Source organism: Sinohyriopsis cumingii, chromosome 2 (genome assembly GCF_028554795.1).
Source record: "Sinohyriopsis cumingii isolate HCF-2022 chromosome 2, ASM2855479v2, whole genome shotgun sequence".
Taxonomy (NCBI): Eukaryota; Metazoa; Mollusca; class Bivalvia; order Unionida; family Unionidae; genus Sinohyriopsis; species Sinohyriopsis cumingii.
This window is the reverse complement of record NC_142962.1, coordinates 12003353-12025614: the sequence shown is the minus strand read 5'-3', so window position 1 is coordinate 12025614 and position 22262 is coordinate 12003353. Positions and strand designations below refer to the sequence as shown.

Sequence of the window (22262 nt, the reverse complement as noted above, 5' to 3'; positions counted from 1 at the left end):
AAATAAACTATATTCTTATCAGCTGTCAAATAGGTTAGATAATCTGTAAATTTGGACAATATTTTTCAGACTTATATCCCTTACTTTATTCAGCATATCCTAATTAGTTACAAATGTCTGGCATTCATATTTCTGTTTCATTTCAATTAAATAGACCCTGATATCAGCATGCTTTTGTATGATTTTAATGATAAGAAGTATTCTGACCATATTATACAAAATTATTGCTCTTCAACAGCTAGCACACTTACATAATGCTTACACCGGATTCAATCTCTAGCTAAAGTCCTTGAGGGACATGATCATTTTTCATATTGGATATTACCAATAAATATTGTAAAAATCCACATCATCATTGGATCATGATTTAAATACAAATTTAATATTTCAGATTAGAAGAATAACTCAAAACATTTCATCCATTTATGAGAATATTCAGTCTTTTAATTGTCCCCAAAAGAAATAGTTCTTCTTAGATATGGAGATTTTTTTTTTCTGTATGGACTTTAAATGATACATGTTTTGTTCAAGCTGATTAATGAATATATGATGTCACTGTCTTTATTTTAGATTACATGTGTCTTGAAGATTGTCCTACAAATTTTTACCGACAGTTTGAATCCGAAGAGTGTATTTCGCAGAATAGGTACTGTAAATTGTGATATATTTTTTGTGACAATGAATTTTAATTAAATCAATAATTTAAACTTTTGTTTTTATCTTTGCTGTGTTCTAAGACAATGCAGTTCAATCCCTCTATCCCTTTTGTTAAATATATCCATGTATCTCTTTATTTTATATAAATCCCTTATGCCTATATTTTATATAAATCCCTGTATCCCTATATTTTATATAATTCCTTCTATCCCTATGTTTTATATAAATCCATGTATCCCTATTTTATATAAATCTTTTTTTCCCTATATTTTTTATAAATTCCACATGCTTATATTTTAAGAAAATCCTTATATACCTCTTTATTTATGTGTTCCTGTACTTTAAAAAAATTGATATTAAAATTGCAACATTAGCATCTTGATCCATACATTTCTTTAGGATTTTCCTCTAAAAATCCCCATTCTTCTTCCCTGTATATCTTTACATCAAATGTCCAGTAAAGTCCCTATATAATTTTGAAAACTGTGCTTGGAAGGTTGGCATTTTATTCAATCTTAATAATCTCAAATTTAGGGCCATGAAGCTTATAGGATTACTAGTGTTGAATATTCCTTTAAAAAAATTTAAACAACTAAAATTTTTAAAGCTTATGTAACTTAATGCTCTGTCTTCTGCAAAAAGTCACAGAGTATGAAAAATTGATCATTGTGACATCCTTTTGCTTCTGATGAGCATTCTTGATGATGAATACATGAATGGAATTCCATGAGTTTCATGTTTATGTCTGTGTTAACAGTTATTGCCACAAAGCAGTAACATTGCCACACCATTGAAATGTTTGTTGATCTTAAGATCCTATAAGGTATAATGGTACCAATTGTACAATCCCAGGTGGGCGGAGCTTAAGGTGTAGGGAACATTCTATTCAGAAATAAAGAACAACACTAGCTGTGATTGGTGCATTATGTAAGAGTTGTACTTTCTGTAAGGCTTAAAAGTTGATCCTCTTGGCACCATGTGAGATGATGTTAATTTATATCTAGATCATATTTTGTATTTTTTATGATTTTTTAAAAATGTGGTACACATGGCTGAAAATGTTGTGACTAGATAACTCTTACCCCTGTCTAGTTCCTACAGAGTTATCTCTCTTAAATGCAGTGGAGTACCTGGTTTTGTCCTTGTCAAATTGACAATCTAGCATTGTTCTCTATGACAGTGTGTGACAAGCATGCTGAGGTAGGATAGAAAGTATATTTATTTCACAAAACATTAGCATTGAGGTCTATGGAAAAAAAAATGGTACCGTGATACCGTAAATTGACGTAACTTAAACATCATTAATACTTTATAAGTGTCCAAAAGCAAATAATTAAATTTTGATTGAATCGGTTGCTGATGAAGAACAATGTCAACTAATAAGCTGACAAGCTGAGAACAGGTATCAGTGAGAGAGAGAGAGAGGGAGGGAGAGAAAGTTGTACAGTAATATGATCAGTTAGAGGGAAATATGTAATGAAGTGTTCAGCTGCATCTGTATTGTTTTATTATAAATTATTATTAACACTGGCAATATACATATAAATTAAGTTTTATTTTGATAATATGTATTTCAATATTTGAAATGGTATTTCACATAGACTGTTCTGGTTACAGGGTTTTTCCTAGGTCTGTTGATTAATCTAACTTTATCTTTCCATTATGCAATCCATGCTGAGTTAATGATGGGTGAGTTATACATAATCACTTTTGTCACTTTATTTTTTAAATGTTTCAGGTACAGTTGTATTTCTCTGGTGATAAACTCCTATTTGCTGATACACCCTTTCCCTTCTGTTCGAAAGTTTTGATCTAACAAGTCTTGTCATGATATGCTATTCCCACACTTTTGATTAAATTTACCTGATCCCACAATTTTCATTATATTTACCTGATCCCATACTTTTCATTACATTTACATGATCCCACAATTTTCATTACATTTACATGATCCCACAATTTTTATTACATTTTCATCATCCCACAGTTTTCATTACATTTACATGATCCCACACTTTTCATTACATTTACATGATCCCACACTTTTCATTACATTTACATGATCCCACAATTTTCATTACATTTACATGATCCCACAGTTTTCATTACATTTACATGATCCCACAATTTTCATTACATTTACATGATAATCCCTGGAGCCTATCAGTTGCCAAAATACAGCAGTACATGTAAACAGTTGCCATTTTTAAGATAAGTACCAGAATAGCATAGATATTAGATATCACATTAGATGAACCCGGTGCCAATAGGTTTATATTTCATTTGGTCAAGAAAGATTTCATATTACAAATCTACACCTTAAACACATATTGCCAAAATTAGATATAGCCTGATATTGTTACTTTCTCACACAAAGTCAGTTGGCAGTTTTGTGAAACATTCTTGAGTGTTAGATGCTGGTAAAGTGTACTTGACATTAAAGGCTACTTGTTAGAGATAATGAATATGTTATATAGATGCAGAAGCAATGTTATTCTTTATATTTCAAATTAATTTACATACCAATACTGTCATGATCTTGAAAACAGTGAAACTGAAAGCACAAGAGGGATAAGACATAACTTAGTAAATGTGTTTATGTATAAATGAATTGGGCACAACAAAATAGGATGGTAATTAATGAAGGTAAAACAAAATGTATGATTTTGGGGACATCACAAAAGCTACACAAGTCAGGGAACCCAAAACTATCTCTTGCAATAAATAATCGTCCATTAGAAAATGTCAAGCATGAAAGGCTTGTAGGTTTGTCCATATATAATAATTTATGGAATGACCATATTGATAAGCTTTGTAAAACACTGTCATTCAAAATTGCACTTCTCAGCAGAATCAAGAAATATTTACCTATGGAAACTTGAAATCTATACTACAAGTCATATATTCTTCCAACAATGGATTATTGTTCAAATGTATGGGGAAACTGCTAAATCTGAGCTTGAACAGATTTATAAACTTCAGAAATGAGCAGCACATGTAATTTTAGATGCATCTGTTGATCATCCCTCAAAAGCATTATTTACAGAACTCAGATGGTTCACAATATATGACAGGATAGATTTTCACAAGGCAGTTCTTTTATATAAATGTCTACATGGAACTGCACCAGATTGTCTTCAGGACTTATTAAGGCCTTTTTCAACACATTACCAGTTGAGATCGGTATCACATGGAATCCTTCTAGCACCAAAACCAAGAACAGAGCAATTTAAAAAGAGTTTTCAATACTCTGGTACAATTCTGTGGAATAAGCTTCCACTACATGTAAAATCTGCTGAAAATATTAGAGTATTTAAAAAAAGATATCATGAGCATGTATGTATTTCTAATAGATAATGGAATTTAGTATTTTAATACTAAACATGTTAAAATAAACACTAATTATTGCTATCTTCATATAATGTGCATTGTTATGCTCTCCTTAAGAGGGCCTCAAGGGAGAATAGTCCTTGACTAATGAGTCACCCTCTATAAATAAAAGCATTATTATTATTATTATTATTAAAGGACTGGCTTGGGTACAGATAATGGAGAAATACAACCAAAATGTTAATAAACAAAGCAAGAAAATTACCATTGGCAAGTTATTTAAGAAATAAAGAAACATAAATCGTAATTAATGAGAGACCCTGTTGTGAAACCTACTTATTTTATTTACCATTTGATGACAACTTTGCTACTTCTACTTGCTGAGGCTTTTAATGATATTTTCACTACCATGTTGCAATTCTTGTCAACTACAGCTTTGTCCTAGTGATGCCACATTTCAATATGAAAATCATACATACTCCTAAAAAAGAACTGATTGAATAAAAACCTTCTAAATGGTCTTCCTCAGCAGAGATTTACCAATATATTGCTTCATTATTTTTTTACACTTTTTCCAATTTAGCTACAGATTTTTCAAATTCCCTGTATAAAAATAAATGTTAACAAATTCAAAATGGAAATATGCCAGGATGGCACCCAAATTGGGATAAATTTGGTACTGGTATTCTGTTTTGAAGTATAGGTAGTCTGTGTCTGCACCAGTTGCCACATGGAATTAGTCAACTTTTTTATTCAGTATCACTTAATCTTGACTCCATGTATGTTTTGAACCAGCAGAAGAAATAAATCAGATTGAGGCTTTGGTATATTGTCTCTGCAACTAACAATAATACTGCAAAATACTATTTAAATTCCTTGTTGGAACCTCCTAGCAATATTTACTTTAAGGACATATTAAATATAGGGATTCAATGAAAAGTTCTACACATCTGGCATATAAATAGACAATGTATATATAATAAGCTAGACCTGTTGACTGTATTATTTTCCTCTAAGGTTACTAATGTCCAGTATCTGGGCGTAACATAATTTTTTTTAGAGGATAATAATGCAAATGCCTTGTTGTTTATTGATGGCTTTGGCACACCTGTCACACTTTATAGAGGTTAAGGGGGTGGGAGTGTTGTTTATTGATGGCTTTGGCACACCTGTCACACTTTATAGAGGTTAAGGGGGTGGGAGTGTTGTTTATTGATGGCTTTGGCACACCTGTCACACTTTATAGAGGTTAAGGGGGTGGGAGTGTTGTTTATTGATGGCTTTGGCACACCTGTCACACTTTATAGAGGTTAAGGGGGTGGGAGTGTTGTTTATTGATGGCTATGGAACACCTTTCACACTTTATAGAGGTTAAGGGGGTGGGAGTGTTGTTTATTGATGGCTATGGAACACCTTTCACACTTTATAGAGGTTAAGGGGGTGGGAGTGTTGTTTATTGATGGCTATGGAACACCTTTCACACTTTATAGAGGTTAAGGGGGTGGGAGTGTTGTTTATTGATGGCTTTGGCACACCTTTCACACTTTATAGAGGTTAAGGGGGTGGGAGTGTTGTTTATTGATGGCTATGGAACACCTTTCACACTTTATAGAGGTTAAGGGGATGGGAGTGTTGTTTATTGAGGGATTTGGCACACATTTCACACTTTATAGAGGTTAAGGGGGTGGGAGTGTTGTTTATTGATGGCTTTGGCACACCTGTCACACTTTATAGAGGTTAAGGGGGTGGGAGTGTTGTTTATTGATGGCATTGGCACACCTTTCACACTTTATAGAGGTTAAGGGGGTGGGAGTGTTGTTTATGTAAGTAATGGTTTATCAGTTGAAAGGAGAAATGATCTAGAATCAGATGAAATAGAAGCAATATGGATCCAGGTAAATCAATCAAATGCAAAGCCATTCCTAGTGGGATTTGTCTATAGGTCCCCATCACCAAAGGTTGAATGGAATGAGCGTCTTGGAAAGCAACCTGATACAGTGACTGATGTCCAAAATGAAGTATATGTTTTAGGTGACTTAAGCAGAGATTTTATGAATAACCTAATTAACATAATTGGTTCAGTTTCACATAAATGTTTGGTCTAAGCCAGTTAGTGGATGAACCAACATGAGAATCTGACTCGTCTCTCAAGGGGGGCCCAAGTAGCTGAGTGGTCTAAAGCACTCTCCGTTATGGATCGCTGCCATCTCACCTCTGTCTGCGTGGGTTTGAGTCTTGGATTCAGCTAATGTGGGTATGTGAGAAAGCTTGCCAGTAGCTTCTCATGGGTAGGTGGTTCTTTCCAGGGTTTTCCCGGGTTCTTCCTCCACCATTAATACTGGCTGCCATGTATAGCCTATTGTGTGCTCAAAAATGGCGTTAAACCCTACAACAACAACAACCTGTCACTCAAAAACTATAATAGATCTATACAAAATTGATGAAAATGTGACAAAAATACACATTCCAAGGATAGATTTTAGTGATCATTTCCCTATTTTTCTAACCAGAAAATCTAGCTTAAAAACAGCTGTAAAATCCAAAAGTCACAAAACCATAACATATAAGTCATTTAAACATTATGATGAAGACAAATTCAGGAAAATCTCAGTAATGTTCTTTAGAGTAAAGTATCTATGTTTGATGATGTGGATATTGCTCTTGATATATGGACCCAACTTTATTTTGGGCAAAGAAGAATTACTGTCAGTCGGCCTCTGAAATAGTTGCAGTAAGAATTCTGTGGAAACTTTATAACAAACTAGGTGCAGGTTCCACAAGGTCATCCAAAATCCAACAACATGGCCAGGAAGGCCAGTTTAAAATCCAACAACATGGCCAGGAAGGCCAGATTAAAATCCAACAACATGGCCAGGAAGGCCAGTTTAAAATCTAACAACATGGCCAGGAAGGCCAGATTAAAATCCAACAACATGGCCAGGAAGGCCAAATTAAAATCCAACAACATGGCCAGGAAGGCCAGATTAAATTCCAACAACGTGGCCAGGAAGGCCAGATTAAATTCCAACAATGTGGCCAGGAAGGCCAGATTAAAATCCAACAACATGGCCAGGAAGGCCAGATTAAAATCCAACATGGCCAGGAAGGCCAGATTAAAATCCAACAACATGGCCAGGAAGGCCAGATTAAATTCCAACAACATGGCCAGGAAGGCCAGATTAAATTCCAACAACATGGCCAGGAAGGCCAGATTAAAATCCAACAACATGGCCAGGAAGGCCAGATTAAAATCCAACATGGCCAGGAAGGCCAGATTAAAATCCATCAACTCAGCCAGGAAGGCCAGATTAAAATCCAACAACATGGCCAGGAAGACCAGATTCTTGATGAGGATGAATTAAGGAACCCATTATCAAATCTAATCACAAACAGCTTAATAAGACTTAAAGGTTTCCTTTCAGACAGCCTTACTTAGAACAGATTCATCATATAAGGAAAGTGGCATGGAAGTAGACACAAAGAAGACTAAAGAATTAATGATTACTACCAACAAAAGAGAGCAAAAGTGGAAAATAAGTATATAGTTGTTTTTTATTCTCAGGTTTGATATTTGCTTTGTACATTCTGTAGGCATGCATGCAGAATTATCCACTAGCACATGATGATGTGAGGACAACCAATCCTGACAGTGGGCAATCATTGTGACTGCAGTCTGGATACTTGACTTCATAAAAATGTCTAACGTTGCTGTTTCTGTCGTAAAATAACAATTTGAATCTTAGGTTGAATGAAATCTGTCTACAAATGGTTGCCCATGACAAAATCCTTGGGGGTGATGGCTGACAATAATGCCTAGAATACTGTAATGTTATCTGGTGAATAGAATATTTACAAATTATTCCACTTGCAAATGATATTAAAATTTTAATAGTAAGTGAATGAATATTTTTGAGAAAGGCTAGACTTATGCACAAAGTTACAAACAATATGGCCCCATTATATCTCAACAAACTATATGCTAGAAAACAAGGGAAACACTCCCAATTTAAGATCAAATTCAGCTAACCACTTTTCCATTCCAAAACCAAATAAAGAAATCTTTAAGAAAAGTTTTCAGTATTCAGGGTCACTAATTTGGAACAGAATCCCAGAGGAAAATAAAGTTTTATGTATTTAATTATAATCTAATTCAATGGATGAAATGTGAAATTGTTTGACAAATATATTACAACTTAAAGTATATATTCACAAAGCTTCCACTTTGTTGTCTCACTATTTTTGTACTGTATATACACAATGTACCTAGTTGGAGCATGTTCATTTTAATTTTCTGTTTATTTTGTCCACATATATATGTAGCTTATTGTCAATGTTTGTTTTGCTTGTTGCTAACTATGGACACGTATTCTGAATGTAAATATGCATATTATAGAGGGGCACAAGAAGGATTAATTCCATGAAGTTAACTGTATCACCTTCTTTAAAATAAATTATAAATATTATTATTATTATTATTATTCCTGTTTTTTAGTTGTGTTCAGTTATAATTTGATTGGTATAATTTATTTAAATTATTCATTGGAATTACAAAGTACTAATTGTTTGGACTCAAACACTATTATGGGATTATTAGAATTGATTCAAAGACATTTTTTGGATTATATCATTGTGATACATCAAGACTGTGGGCATATCAGCTCATTCAGTGTATTGTACATCAGCACATTCAAAGCCTGGAATTCATTTCAAACAATCTAAATACTTTTGGCCTTATGTTAGTGTTACACGGGGGGAGTGAATATCCCTCTGTATTTGGTTTTCGTTATCTAGGGGTTGACTGCCCTCGATGTTATTGCCCGGTTCGAGTAAATATAAATATAAGGGGTGAAACTTATAGGTGGGATAGATAGAGATCTGAGCAGGTATATAGAACAAACCAACACAAGCCCCCGTACATGTAAACAAACAATTTAATCAATTACATACAAACACTGTGAAAATTCATTATATCAGGAATGTACTCTGCTTTTAGAAATTTAACTTTCACCGAAATACAAAGAAAACACAAATAGATTAAAGTAAGATAGTCGATCTGTTACTGATAGATTTAGTTCATCATAGGATCGAGTGAACAATCAAAGTCAACGTCTTGTACGGTTTCATAACCTGCTCGTCCTCAGTCTGTTTTTGCTTCCTCTGTCGCTGTTCAGACTCTTGGATCTCAGGATGATACTTTCTACCACCCGTCTCAGGACACTCTCAAAATACTTCTTCAGAGATTAATACGTCGCAGGGTTGCATCACAGGATTATACGTCTCACTGCACTCTTCTCTATGCTTCTCCATATAGGTCTCAGAATAACATCACCTCATTCATTCATACGTCTCTGGAGCTATTTTCTCCCTTTTAAATAAATATAAATAGAGACAACCTAAATTTCCTGTTATTTATGAAACGGTTAATTCTTCATTATTCTCCCTCGTTATCAGATTTCACTATCGGTGCTAAACAGATGCTAAGGCTATCAATCGACTCCACATGTCCTATAATGACCCTAGTTAGTCAAATGGCTAATTTGTTACGCCTTGACCTTACACATTACCACATACACAGCGAATAAATAGGATCCATCACGTCAATCAATTACTAGATCATTTCCGTCAATACATACTTATTCTTAATCATACGTGAAATCTTCTAAATTCAGCGAATTCACACGGATTCTTGAAATCATATTAACTAATGTAATGCATTAAATTCTTAGAACATAATCCTTATGCAAACAAGACAACAAATTCAAACAATTCGTCAAACTTATCTAAAGAAGATTAATATACAACTTCCTACGCATAAACTCAACACAGTTATACTTCATAAAGCAAATTATTACACGAATGTAGAAAAAAGATTCATGCAGATAGGCATCAACAAATTACATGGAATTGTCACACTACCTTTGCTGTCAACGTTTCTCCCTCTAATCGGTAAATTAGTTCGTCGGTTCCTTTCGACAATTGTCCCCTTTTTGGACAACAGTTTTATGGAAATTTCTTGCAAATTCCCGGAGTCGTAACCTTTGGGTCTCCTCTTGTAGGAAAAGCTTAGACTGATTAAAATTCGATGCGGGCGATATTAAAACCTATGAAATTTTGTGTTGGAACACGCCCTCTAATTTAACGTACCAATCAGAATCAAATATCTCTGCTGCCCTTTTTCCAGAGGCACCAAAGTTAGGGTCAACTTGACCCTGGTAGTTTGAGTAACAGAGTTTCTGCGTTCTCTCAATTGTGACAACTTTACCATGAAAATGAAGTTTTCCTTGTCCTAAATTGTCCGCCTGGCTGCTGTATAAACAAATGTTTAATTAGGAACAGAATTATCCCTCTAAAGGACATTACCGTACACGGTAGTATGGCGATATGATATGCGCTTGTCTCCATAAATCTAATTAATGGTTGCCTGGTCTCAGCTAATGTATTCTTGTTAGATCGACATAAAATTTGCCACTTCACAGTTAGAATTTTATTTGGGATTTGATTCACAGTACTGTAAGTTCCTTTAAATTTTCATTTGTGCACTTTACTAGTACCTGGAAAGTTTCATATCAATAAAGTTGCAGCCAAAAAAGTGCATTCCTAATACTTCTATTACATTTTGTTCACATTTTCCTTAAATTCAGTTATTTTTAAGGTACTGTAATAAACTATGTAGGAGGGTATTTTATTATTTCGCTCTTGTACTGGAAATAGTTGGAAGTTTTCTGTATAAAACACACTCTTTAAAGACCTCTGTGATAGAACATCTTTCTGAAGTAATCTCATGGCAAACATGCTATCTCCACTATTTACCAATTACATCATGCAAGAGGGTGCATCATGCCTGTGATAGATCCACATACCTACAAGGGATATTAGATTTATTAGAAAATAAAATAAACATATGGGAAAGTTTGTCTTATAGTTTGAATCACTCTAATTTTTAGCTCTAATTTTTCTTGAACTGGTCTTTGTAGAAATGAAGATAACTTGCGAATGACTATATGACTAACTCTTTCAGTTCAAGCCACAAAAATGACACAGTGACTCAGCAGATACCACTTCAGGATCCTCCTATTTCTGCAGGTGTCATAATTGTACTGGTGTTCTTACCAGTAATCATACTTGCTGCAGTTGGGGGTAAGCATACATGCTAATGAGCTCATTATTCTTCTACTGTTATCCATTTGCCTTTTATTGTTAACATCAAATAGGAATGTCTATTTGTTCTGTTGTTCACAGTTCATGTCAGATCGATTACTTCCTTCCATATTTATCACTGTGGACGCAGATTATCAGCATGAGGGGTTTTAGTACATAAAAAGAAGATTATATATATGAAATAATAAGAACATGTTTTTACTGTCCTTTTGAAGCCCCACCCCCACCCCACCCCACTGCAAATAGGATATGGAAATACATATAATTCCTTATATTCATGTGTCCATCACAAAATGTTTTCAGGACAACAAGTTCACAGCCATGATGGATTGCTGTGTAACTTGGTAGAGATTAGGGACGTTGTCCAAAGATGTGCATAATGGCCAGTGACTATGTTTTCTTGATTTTTGTTAGAGTTATTGCCCATTTTTACTTTCAGCTGGATGCAGTATCTGACACAGTCTTGTTATCTGACACAATCTTGTTATCTGACACAATCTTGTTACTGCAACTAGTTCCAAAGTTTCAGATGAAAACTTGATAACCGTTATGGTCATTATATGGAAATGTATGCATTGACATGTTAGTGGATTCATGCAGCTGCTTCTCAGAATCTTGAGATCAAAACTTTTTAGCTCACTTGGCCATCAGGTCATGTGCGCTTATGGTATTGTCTTTTATCTGTTTTGCATTGTCCATTCGTAATAGTTATTTAGAACTTCTTCACAAAAACTGCTCCACATAATTGGACCAGTACCGCTACAGTGCCTAAGTGGTTAGAGCATCCTCCTCAGATAACATACTCAAACCCCAGCCAAGTCATACCATAGGTGTTTGAAAATGGTACTAGCAGTTGTCTCATTTGGCACTCAGCTTTTAGAGGATAGTGTTTGGACTGGTTAGCCTTGTGTCAGGATAATGTGACTGGTTGGGACATCATGCTACATGTCTGCAGCATGATGTACCAGTGCTTGACATCACTATGAACTGCCTTACTCTATACATTGTAGCAATATGACTGGAAAATTGTTAAAGCTATGTGAAAAATCCAAATCACACACACACACACACACACACAAACACACACCAGAACAGGTATTGATTCTGTTGATGGTAATGTATGGTAACTACCTTTGTGCTTGAGTCACTAATCATCATAGTTGATTTTGAATCAAACTGCCTCGGATCACAGATTTTTATAACCAATCCACAGCAATGGTTTTTATGTTATCAGTGACTCACATTGCAATTTGTTTAGTAATCAGTGGAATGCATGAATAAAAGACAGCATGTAAATTTGGTACACATGTAACAACCTCTTAAGAACATCATGCACAGGTCTTACACAACCATGTATGTCGCGTCATTATATTTAAATGACAGGTCAATCTCTAATATACAGCTGTATTGCCAAGATCTTCCCACAGAGATCTATCATATGCCCGTCTTGATCCACAAGGGTAAAACAAATGTATGTCAAATGGGCATTGTGATAATGTCAAATGGGGATTGTGATATAGAAAATATAATCAGCAGCAGATCATTAGGTTCCATAGTTGGTAAAAACAAAAACAATAGATGTAACCCTGTGATGCATGTGTGGTGGAGATTTCCCTTTCATAATTGCCACTGATAGCATCACAACTTAAATTGATCTGAATCATTGAGATAATTCTGACAATGTCTGGCACAATACAGTATCCAGATGTGAAAGATTTGTTTGTTCTCTGAAATTTCATTAATGTTTTTGGGCCAACCAAGACATGTTCTGATTGACAACCATGCAATTGTTCAAATTTAATTAAGATGACAGAGCTGTGTGTGTGCTGACTCATGTTTACATATACAAATTGTATGGGTATGTGAGTATGTTTACATGTACAAATTGTGTGGGTATGTGAGTATGTTTACATATACAAATTGTGTGGGTATGCGAGTATGTTTACATATACAAATTGTATGGGTATGTGAGTATGTTTACATGTACAAATTGTGTGGGTATGCAAGTATGTTTACATGTACAAATTGTATGGGTATGTGAGTATGTTTACATATACAAATTGTATGTGTATGTGAGTATGTTTACATATACAAATTGTGTGGGTATGCGAGTATGTTTACATGTACAAATTGTGTGGGTATGGGAGTATGTTTACATGTACAAATTGTGTGGGTATGTGAGTATGTTTACATATACAAATTGTGTGGGTATGCAAGTATGTTTACATATACAAATTGTATGGGTATGTGAGTATGTTTACATGTACAAATTGTGTGGGTATGCGAGTATGTTTACATGTACAAATTGTATGGGTATGTGAGTATGTTTACATATACAAATTGTATGGGTATGTGAGTATGTTTACATATACAAATTGTGTGGGTATGCGAGTATGTTTACATGTACAAATTGTGTGGGTATGTGAGTATGTTTACATGTACAAATTGTGTGGGTATGTGAGTATGTTTACATGTACAAATTGTGTGGGTATGTGAGTATGTATACATGTACAAATTGTGTGGGTATGTGAGTATGTTTACATATACAAATTGTGTGGGTATGTGAGTATGTTTACCTGTACAAATTGTGTGGGTATGTGAGTATGTTTACATATACAAATTGTGTGGGTATATGAGTATGTTTACATATACAAATTGTGTGGGTATGTGAGTATGTTTACATATACAAATTGTGTGGGTATGTGAGTATGTTTACATATACAAATTGTGTGGGTATGTGAGTATGTTTACACATACAAATTGTGTAGTCTTTGCTAGTCAGCAATGAAATTCTTGATTCTGATCAATTCTATTTCATACATATGTGGGAAGTTGAACTTTTCCATTTTTTGCTATGACCCATCGAAAAACACAAATGTAATTTGTTTGCAGGAAGACCCCTAAAGATGATCAGATATTAGACCTACTGTAATACACATACAATAATGTCAGATGCAATCACCAGTTTGCAATCTTCCCCTGTGGTGATCATTGTGGAAAAAGTCACATTAAATTCATATACATCATTATGATTATTGAGGTTGTATTTGCAATGACATACTGCATTTCCACATTGACATGTAAAGCAATTAGTAATTATCATCAGTCTTGCATAAATCATATCTCATGACGTGCTGCATTGCCACATTGACATGTAAAGCAATCAGTAATTATCATCAGTCTTGCATAAATCATATCTCATGACATGCTGCATTGCCACATTGACATGTAAAGCAATAAGTAATTATCATCAGTCTTGCATAAATCATAAATATCTCAACAAGTTTATGCGTCAATATGTGAAACATTCCTGAGTCTATAATGTCATTAATGAGCAAGTGCTGGCAAATCATTGCATCCTCATTAATAACTTCTGGTGCATTGTTGGCCATGTGAATAGACCCCACTAATGTTTCCTAACAATGTTTTAAGAATTCACATCATTCACGCAAAGAACTTCTGAGACTCAAGACTGGCTTCCACAACATAGTTTTCCATTTGGAAGGTATGTTATAGCAACATGTTTGGGATCATTAAGAATTGCCTCTTGAGCTTTCTCAATAAAGAATTGAGTAGCAGTTTCATGTAACTGGGCTCTTCTGGTACAGTTTCAATTCTTTTTTCTTTTTGCAACATTAGTTTGGACTCAGTCATGCCAGTTGATTCATATGCTGTGTCTGGTTCAGTTGCTTTGGGTTTCTTTAACTCAGATTTTTTTCTCTTGGGTCTTAGTATGACAACAGGCTTTGGCCTTGCTGTCTCTTGGGTCTTAGTATGACAACAGGCTTTGACCTTGCTGTCTCTTGGGTCTTAGGATGACAACAGGCTTTGACCTTGCTGTCTCTTGGGTCTTAGGATGACAACAGGCTTTAACCTTGCTTTCTCTTGGGTCTAAGTATGACAACAAGCTTTGGCCTTGCTGTCTCTTGGGTCTTAGTATGACATCAGGCTTTGGCCTTGCTGTTTTGCTCTCTGGCCTTTGCAATTCTGAAACTCTTGTGCTTTACCCATAGCTGCCACTGTGGTAAGATTTGTTCACACTGCAATTTTTAGTGCCAAAGCTGCAATCTGTTTGTTGGTTTAATAAGCACCACAAACGATTGTTCAGAGCCCTCTGTGAGATCTTTCCATGCATATTGTTGTGACTGTAACTTATCTTTGACACATTTGTGTGCATCCATGTATAAACAAAGAAGCTCCAGCTGATGATGTACATGCATGACATTGCTTCCCATAGTCTGCTATGACATCAGGTTTTGGGGCTTGACATTTTATATATTTATCATGGTTATCAAATTGAGGTGTCAGATGCATTAACATTAAAACCTGCTCAATATAAGCATGGAGCCATAAGGTCTAGCACTTGAGATGCATTCATGACCCCTGGACTGGAACTAGAAGTTCTGGTCAAGTCAGTAGTGAGGATACTATGTGGCTCATGGGTGATTGCCACAAACATATTACTCTGAAACTCATCCAATGACTGTTGCAAGGCCATGCATGTCAGTACCACAAAATAGTGTCGACTTGTTGCAGATGTCTCAGATTACTTTAGGCAGGTATGTGATCATTGTGTCACATAGATCACATCTTTCTTTTTGTGTTGACCTCAGGAAAATATTTTTGCGGGGATTGTCTTAGTATTCAAGCATCATCCTCATACACCACAAGATTATCTGAGTCAGGGTCATTTTATCTTGGAGCTTCATTGCCTTGCGAAGATAAATCATCAGTGCATGATTTTTACTTCTTGGCAAAAACTGGAGTGCCACCAAACAAATTCCTTTGCAAAGAAGTACACATTTATTAAAAAAGGTTTCTGGTGGCAATGTGGCTGCTGTATTAACAAAGCTACCAGGAATTCTGTGGAGTAAACATCCATGTGATAAACATATTCCTGGATATAATTACTGTGGGCCTGGAACATGGCTAGATATATGACTTGATTCATGCAACCCAACAAACCCAGGGGAAGCACCTATAAACCATGTTGATGCTACATGATATCAATGTGGATCATGCTTATACAGCATCAGATGATATCTGTGCATTGTGATGATACAGATCTTACCCATGACTTGAACACAATTAATCCTATGCTTTTCAGTACAATATATATACTACAGTCCTCGCTTTCATTGGAAGGGTGAAAAAATTTTTAAAAGATTAGCAAATGAATAAAAACTACCCATGTGATTGTTCAAACATGGATTGTGAAAGTGGCAAATATATGATGTGTATACCTGCCCCAAGAAAGATATCCCATGGATTGTTTGATGTGAAAACACCTAACAAAGTTTATGTAGCCTGATCTTTTACTTCCATCAGCCATGCAAGCACTAAATACCTGAATGGGTATCACGACTTCCATCAGCCATACAAGCACTAAATACCTGAATGGGTATCACGACTTCTGATTCAGCCATACAAGCAATAAATACCTGAATGGGTATCACGACTTCCATCAGCCATACAAGCAATAAATACCTGAATGGGTATCACGACTTCCATCAGCCATGCAAGCACTAAATACCTGAATGGGTATCACGACTTCCATCAGCCATGCAAGCACTAAATACCTGAATGGGTATCACGACTTCTGATTCAGCCATACAAGCAATAAATACCTGAATGGGTATCACGACTTCCATCAGCCATACAAGCACTAAATACCTGAATGGGTATCACGACTTCTGATTCAGCCATACAAGCACTAAATACCTGAATGGGTATCACGACTTCCATCAGCCATGCAAGCACTAAATACCTGAATGGGTATCACGACTTCCATCAGCCATGCAAGCACTAAATACCTGAATGGGTATCACGACTTCCATCAGCCATGCAAGCACTAAATACCTGAATGGGTATCACGACTTCCATCAGCCATACAAGCAATAAATACCTGAATGGGTATCACGACTTCCATCAGCCATGCAAGCACTAAATACCTGAATGGGTATCACGACTTCTGATTCAGCCATACAAGCAATAAATACCTGAATGGGTATCACGACTTCCATCAGCCATGCAAGCACTAAATACCTGAATGGGTATCATGACTTCCATCAGCCATACAAGCAATAAATACCTGAATGGGTATCACGACTTCCATCAGCCATGCAAGCAATAAATACCTGAATGGGTATCACGACTTCCATCAGCCATGCAAGCACTAAATACCTGAATGGGTATCACGACTTCCATCAGCCATGCAAGCACTAAATACCTGAATGGGTATCACGACTTCCATCAGCCATGCAAGCAATAAATACCTGAATGGGTATCACGACTTCCATCAGCCATGCAAGCACTAAATACCTGAATGGGTATCACGACTTCCATCAGCCATGCAAGCACTAAATACCTGAATGGGTATCATGACTTCCATCAGCCATGCAAGTACTAAATACCTGAATGGGTATCACGACTTCCATCAGCCATGCAAGCACTAAATACCTGAATGGGTATCACGACTTCCATCAGCCATACAAGCAATAAATACCTGAATGGGTATCACGACTTCCATCAGCCATGCAAGCACTAAATACCTGAATGGGTATCACGACTTCCATCAGCCATGCAAGCACTAAATACCTGAATGGGTATCATGACTTCCATCAGCCATGCAAGCACTAAATACCTGAATGGGTATCACGACTTCCATCAGCCATGCAAGCACTAAATACCTGAATGGGTATCACGACTTCCATCAGCCATGCAAGCACTAAATACCTGAATGGGTATCATGACTTCCATCAGCCATACAAGCAAAAATACCTGAATGGGTATCATGACTTCCATCAGCCATACAAGCACTAAATACCTGAATGGGTATCATGACTTCCATTAGCCATGCAAGCACTAAATACCTGAATGGGTATCACGACTTCCATTAGCCATGCAAGCACTAAATACCTGAATGGGTATCACGACTTCCATTAGCCATGCAAGCACTAAATACCTGAATGGGTATCACGACTTCCATTAGCCATGCAAGCACTAAATACCTGAATGGGTATCATGACTTCCATTAGCCATACAAGCAATAAATACCTGAATGGGTATCACGACTTCCATCAGCCATGCAAGCACTAAATACCTGAATGGGTATCACGACTTCCATCAGCCATGCAAGCAAAAATACCTGAATGGGTATCATGACTTCCATCAGCCATACAAGCACTAAATACCTGAATGGGTATCATGACTTCCATCAGCCATACAAGCACTAAATACCTGAATGGGTATCATGACTTCCATCAGCCATACAAGCACTAAATACCTGAATGGGTATCATGACTTCCATCAGCCATACAAGCACTAAATACCTGAATGGGTATCACGACTTCCATCAGCCATACAAGCACTAAATACCTGAATGGGTATCACGACTTCCATCAGCCATGCAAGCAAAAATACCTGAATGGGTATCATGACTTCCATCAGCCATGCAAGCACTAAATACCTGAATGGGTATCATGACTTCCATCAGCCATGCAAGCAATAAATACCTGAATGGGTATCACGACTTCCATCAGCCATACAAGCAATAAATACCTGAATGGGTATCACGACTTCCATCAGCCATACAAGCACTAAATACCTGAATGGGTATCATGACTTCCATCAGCCATGCAAGCAATAAATACCTGAATGGGTATCACGACTTCCATCAGCCATGCAAGCACTAAATACCTGAATGGGTATCACGACTTCCATCAGCCATGCAAGCAAAAATACCTGAATGGGTATCACGACTTCCATCAGCCATACAAGCAATAAATACCTGAATGGGTATCACGACTTCCATCAGCCATGCAAGCACTAAATACCTGAATGGGTATCACGACTTCCATCAGCCATGCAAGCAAAAATACCTGAATGGGTATCATGACTTCCATCAGCCATACAAGCAATAAATACCTGAATGGGTATCACGACTTCCATCAGCCATACAAGCACTAAATACCTGAATGGGTATCATGACTTCCATCAGCCATGCAAGCAATAAATACCTGAATGGGTATCACGACTTCCATCAGCCATGCAAGCAAAAATACCTGAATGGGTATCACGACTTCCATCAGCCATGCAAGCACTAAATACCTGAATGGGTATCACGACTTCCATCAGCCATACAAGCAAAAATACCTAAATGGGTATCATGACTTCCATCAGCTATGCAAGCACTAAATACCTGAATGGGTATCATGACTTCCATCAGCCATGCAAGCAATAAATACCTGAATGGGTATCACGACTTCCATCAGCCATGCAAGCACTAAATACCTGAATGGGTATCACGACTTCCATCAGCCATGCAAGCAAAAATACCTGAATGGGTATCATGACTTCCATCAGCCATACAAGCAATAAATACCTGAATGGGTATCACGACTTCCATCAGCCATGCAAGCACTAAATACCTGAATGGGTATCACGACTTCCATCAGCCATGCAAGCACTAAATACCTGAATGGGTATCATGACTTCCATCAGCCATACAAGCAATAAATACCTGAATGGGTATCACGACTTCCATCAGCCATACAAGCAATAAATACCTGAATGGGTATCATGACTTCCATTAGCCATACAAGCACTAAATACCTGAATGGGTATCACGACTTCCATCAGCCATACAAGCAATAAATACCTGAATGGGTATCACGACTTCCATCAGCCATACAAGCAATAAATACCTGAATGGGTATCATGACTTCCATCAGCCATGCAAGCAATAAATACCTGAATGGGTATCACGACTTCCATCAGCCATGCAAGCACTAAATACCTGAATGGGTATCACGACTTCCATCAGCCATGCAAGCACTAAATACCTGAATGGGTATCATGACTTCCATCAGCCATACAAGCAATAAATACCTGAATGGGTATCATGACTTCCATCAACCATACAAGCAATAAATACCTGAATGGGTATCATGACTTCCATCAGCCATACAAGCAATAAATACCTGAATGGGTATCATGACTTCCATCAGCCATGCAAGCACTAAATACCTGAATGGGTATCACGACTTCCATCAGCCATACAAGCAATAAATACCTGAATGGGTATCATGACTTCCATCAGCCATGCAAGCACTAAATACCTGAATGGGTATCACGACTTCCATCAGCCATACAAGCAATAAATACCTGAATGGGTATCATGACTTCCATCAGCCATGCAAGCACTAAATACCTGAATGGGTATCATGACTTCCATGACTTCCATCAGCCATACAAGCAAAAATACCTGAATGGGTATCATGACTTCCATCAGCCATGCAAGCACTAAATACCTGAATGGGTATCACGACTTCCATTAGCCATGCAAGCACTAAATACCTGAATGGGTATCACGACTTCCATCAGCCATACAAGCACTAAATACCTGAATGGGTATCATGACTTCCATCAGCCATACAAGCACTAAATAGTGAAACCAAATGCATGATTGGATTAAAACTCATTGATGTGATTCACCACAACCATAAAATGATTTCACAAACACTGCCAATAGACCCACTTGGAAACACTTTTGTTAGGTATCTGTATGCACTGCAGTTGTTAGAAGGTGGGCAACATGATACTTCTGGCCTGGTGTGGTCTGTTGATGTATTTAGAATTTCAGACAAGTTTGATTTGCCAGGACAACCCACACATTAACATTTAACACCTGTAGATGACTCCTCTGCAGTCCAACCACCAATCCCATTAAATATCCATCATTTTGGTGTCAGATGATGACAATGTCACCTTGGTGCAATGATACACACTCTTGCAAAAATTACACATGTTGTGCTAGAGATCCTTTTGCACAATCACATATGGAATGTAAGTCACTTTTTTGATATTTTCGCCATAGCTGAAAACAGCCAAATACATTTTGGGGCACAGTGCCATATACTCCTCAATAGCTTTACATGAACATGCATCTTTGAATTCTCCTATGTCATTTTTGTTAGTGTTACTAAATAGTGGATAATCATTTGGTTACTCACTGGTATCAAATTCATTTTCCAAACATGCCTCACCCATGCCCATATTCACATGATTGATAGTAATGTACATCAACAAGTCCGAGTCCTTGTATAGCATTTTTACATTGTCACTGTACTGTAGTTGATCATAATAAACCTTGAAAATGAGCAGTTGGGACAAATTCAACACAGATATATAGATAGTTTTTTTTCAGCTTCAGTTTCTTTTGTTTTAACAGTACTTGGCAACAAGGCCACCTTCAGAGATCTGAGACTCAAATGCTGGGTTTGCAATGAGCTTTTGAAACCTATCTTGTTCACAGTCATGGACAAGGTTGATGCAGATATGTTTCCATAGATTCTCCATGGTCTTACTGAACACTGTATTGTTCAGAAATTTGAAGAAGTCTTAAAATTCTTTTTGTTGTGCACAGATCCATATTCATTTGACTGCAGGGTCGCATCCATGGACCTTAAAGACTTGCATATCCAATCACAGATATAATTGTACATTACACACGTCAACTATATGTTGTTTTTTATTCTCAGGTTTGATATTTGCTTTGTACATTCTTTTTGCATGCATGCAGAATTATCCACTAGCACATGATGATATGGGGACAACCAATCCTGACTGGACAATCATTGTGACTGTAGTCTTGATACTTGACTTCATAAAAATATCTAACGTTGCTGTTGCTGTCGTACTCGTGGACATACAGAGTTGTTTTATCAATCCATTCAAACCCACAACAGGCATGGGCTGCATTATTGACCAGCTTCAAAGATTGTTGATGGATGTCGAGATACATGATATAACTGTCTGGGACAGTGGGGTCATATCCATCCACATCTGAGTTGCTGGCATGCATGTAGCACTGGCTCACCATTGATATACCACCATGAATACCGTGCTCAAAAAACAGTGGGCGGTTCCAATTCTACTTTTGTCTTTTGATAGTGATACATCCCAAGCTATTCCAAGTAATGGATGTGGTCTATCTTGTACATGAAACGTCTCAAATACATTCACAACCAAAAGCACATTTGTGCGCAAATAAAGATCATGAAAATCACCAAAATAATTACACCCAAATGTGAATCTTATCTTCTCAAGACATTGAT

General features: G+C 36.6%; 1 protein-coding gene across 4 annotated transcripts in view; it reads left to right on the top strand.

Annotated features, from left to right (window-relative positions):
• LOC149804339 (uncharacterized) overlaps positions 1–22262 on the top strand; it is an 88042-nt gene that overhangs the window by 19791 nt on the left and 45989 nt on the right. For all 4 annotated transcript variants that reach the window (XM_089932563.1, XM_089932572.1, XM_089932550.1 and 1 more), the window contains exons 6-7: positions 571–646; positions 11006–11124. In XM_089932563.1, the coding sequence (XP_089788689.1) occupies positions 571–646; positions 11006–11124 (195 nt within the window). The remainder of the gene's footprint in view (positions 1–570; positions 647–11005; positions 11125–22262) is intronic.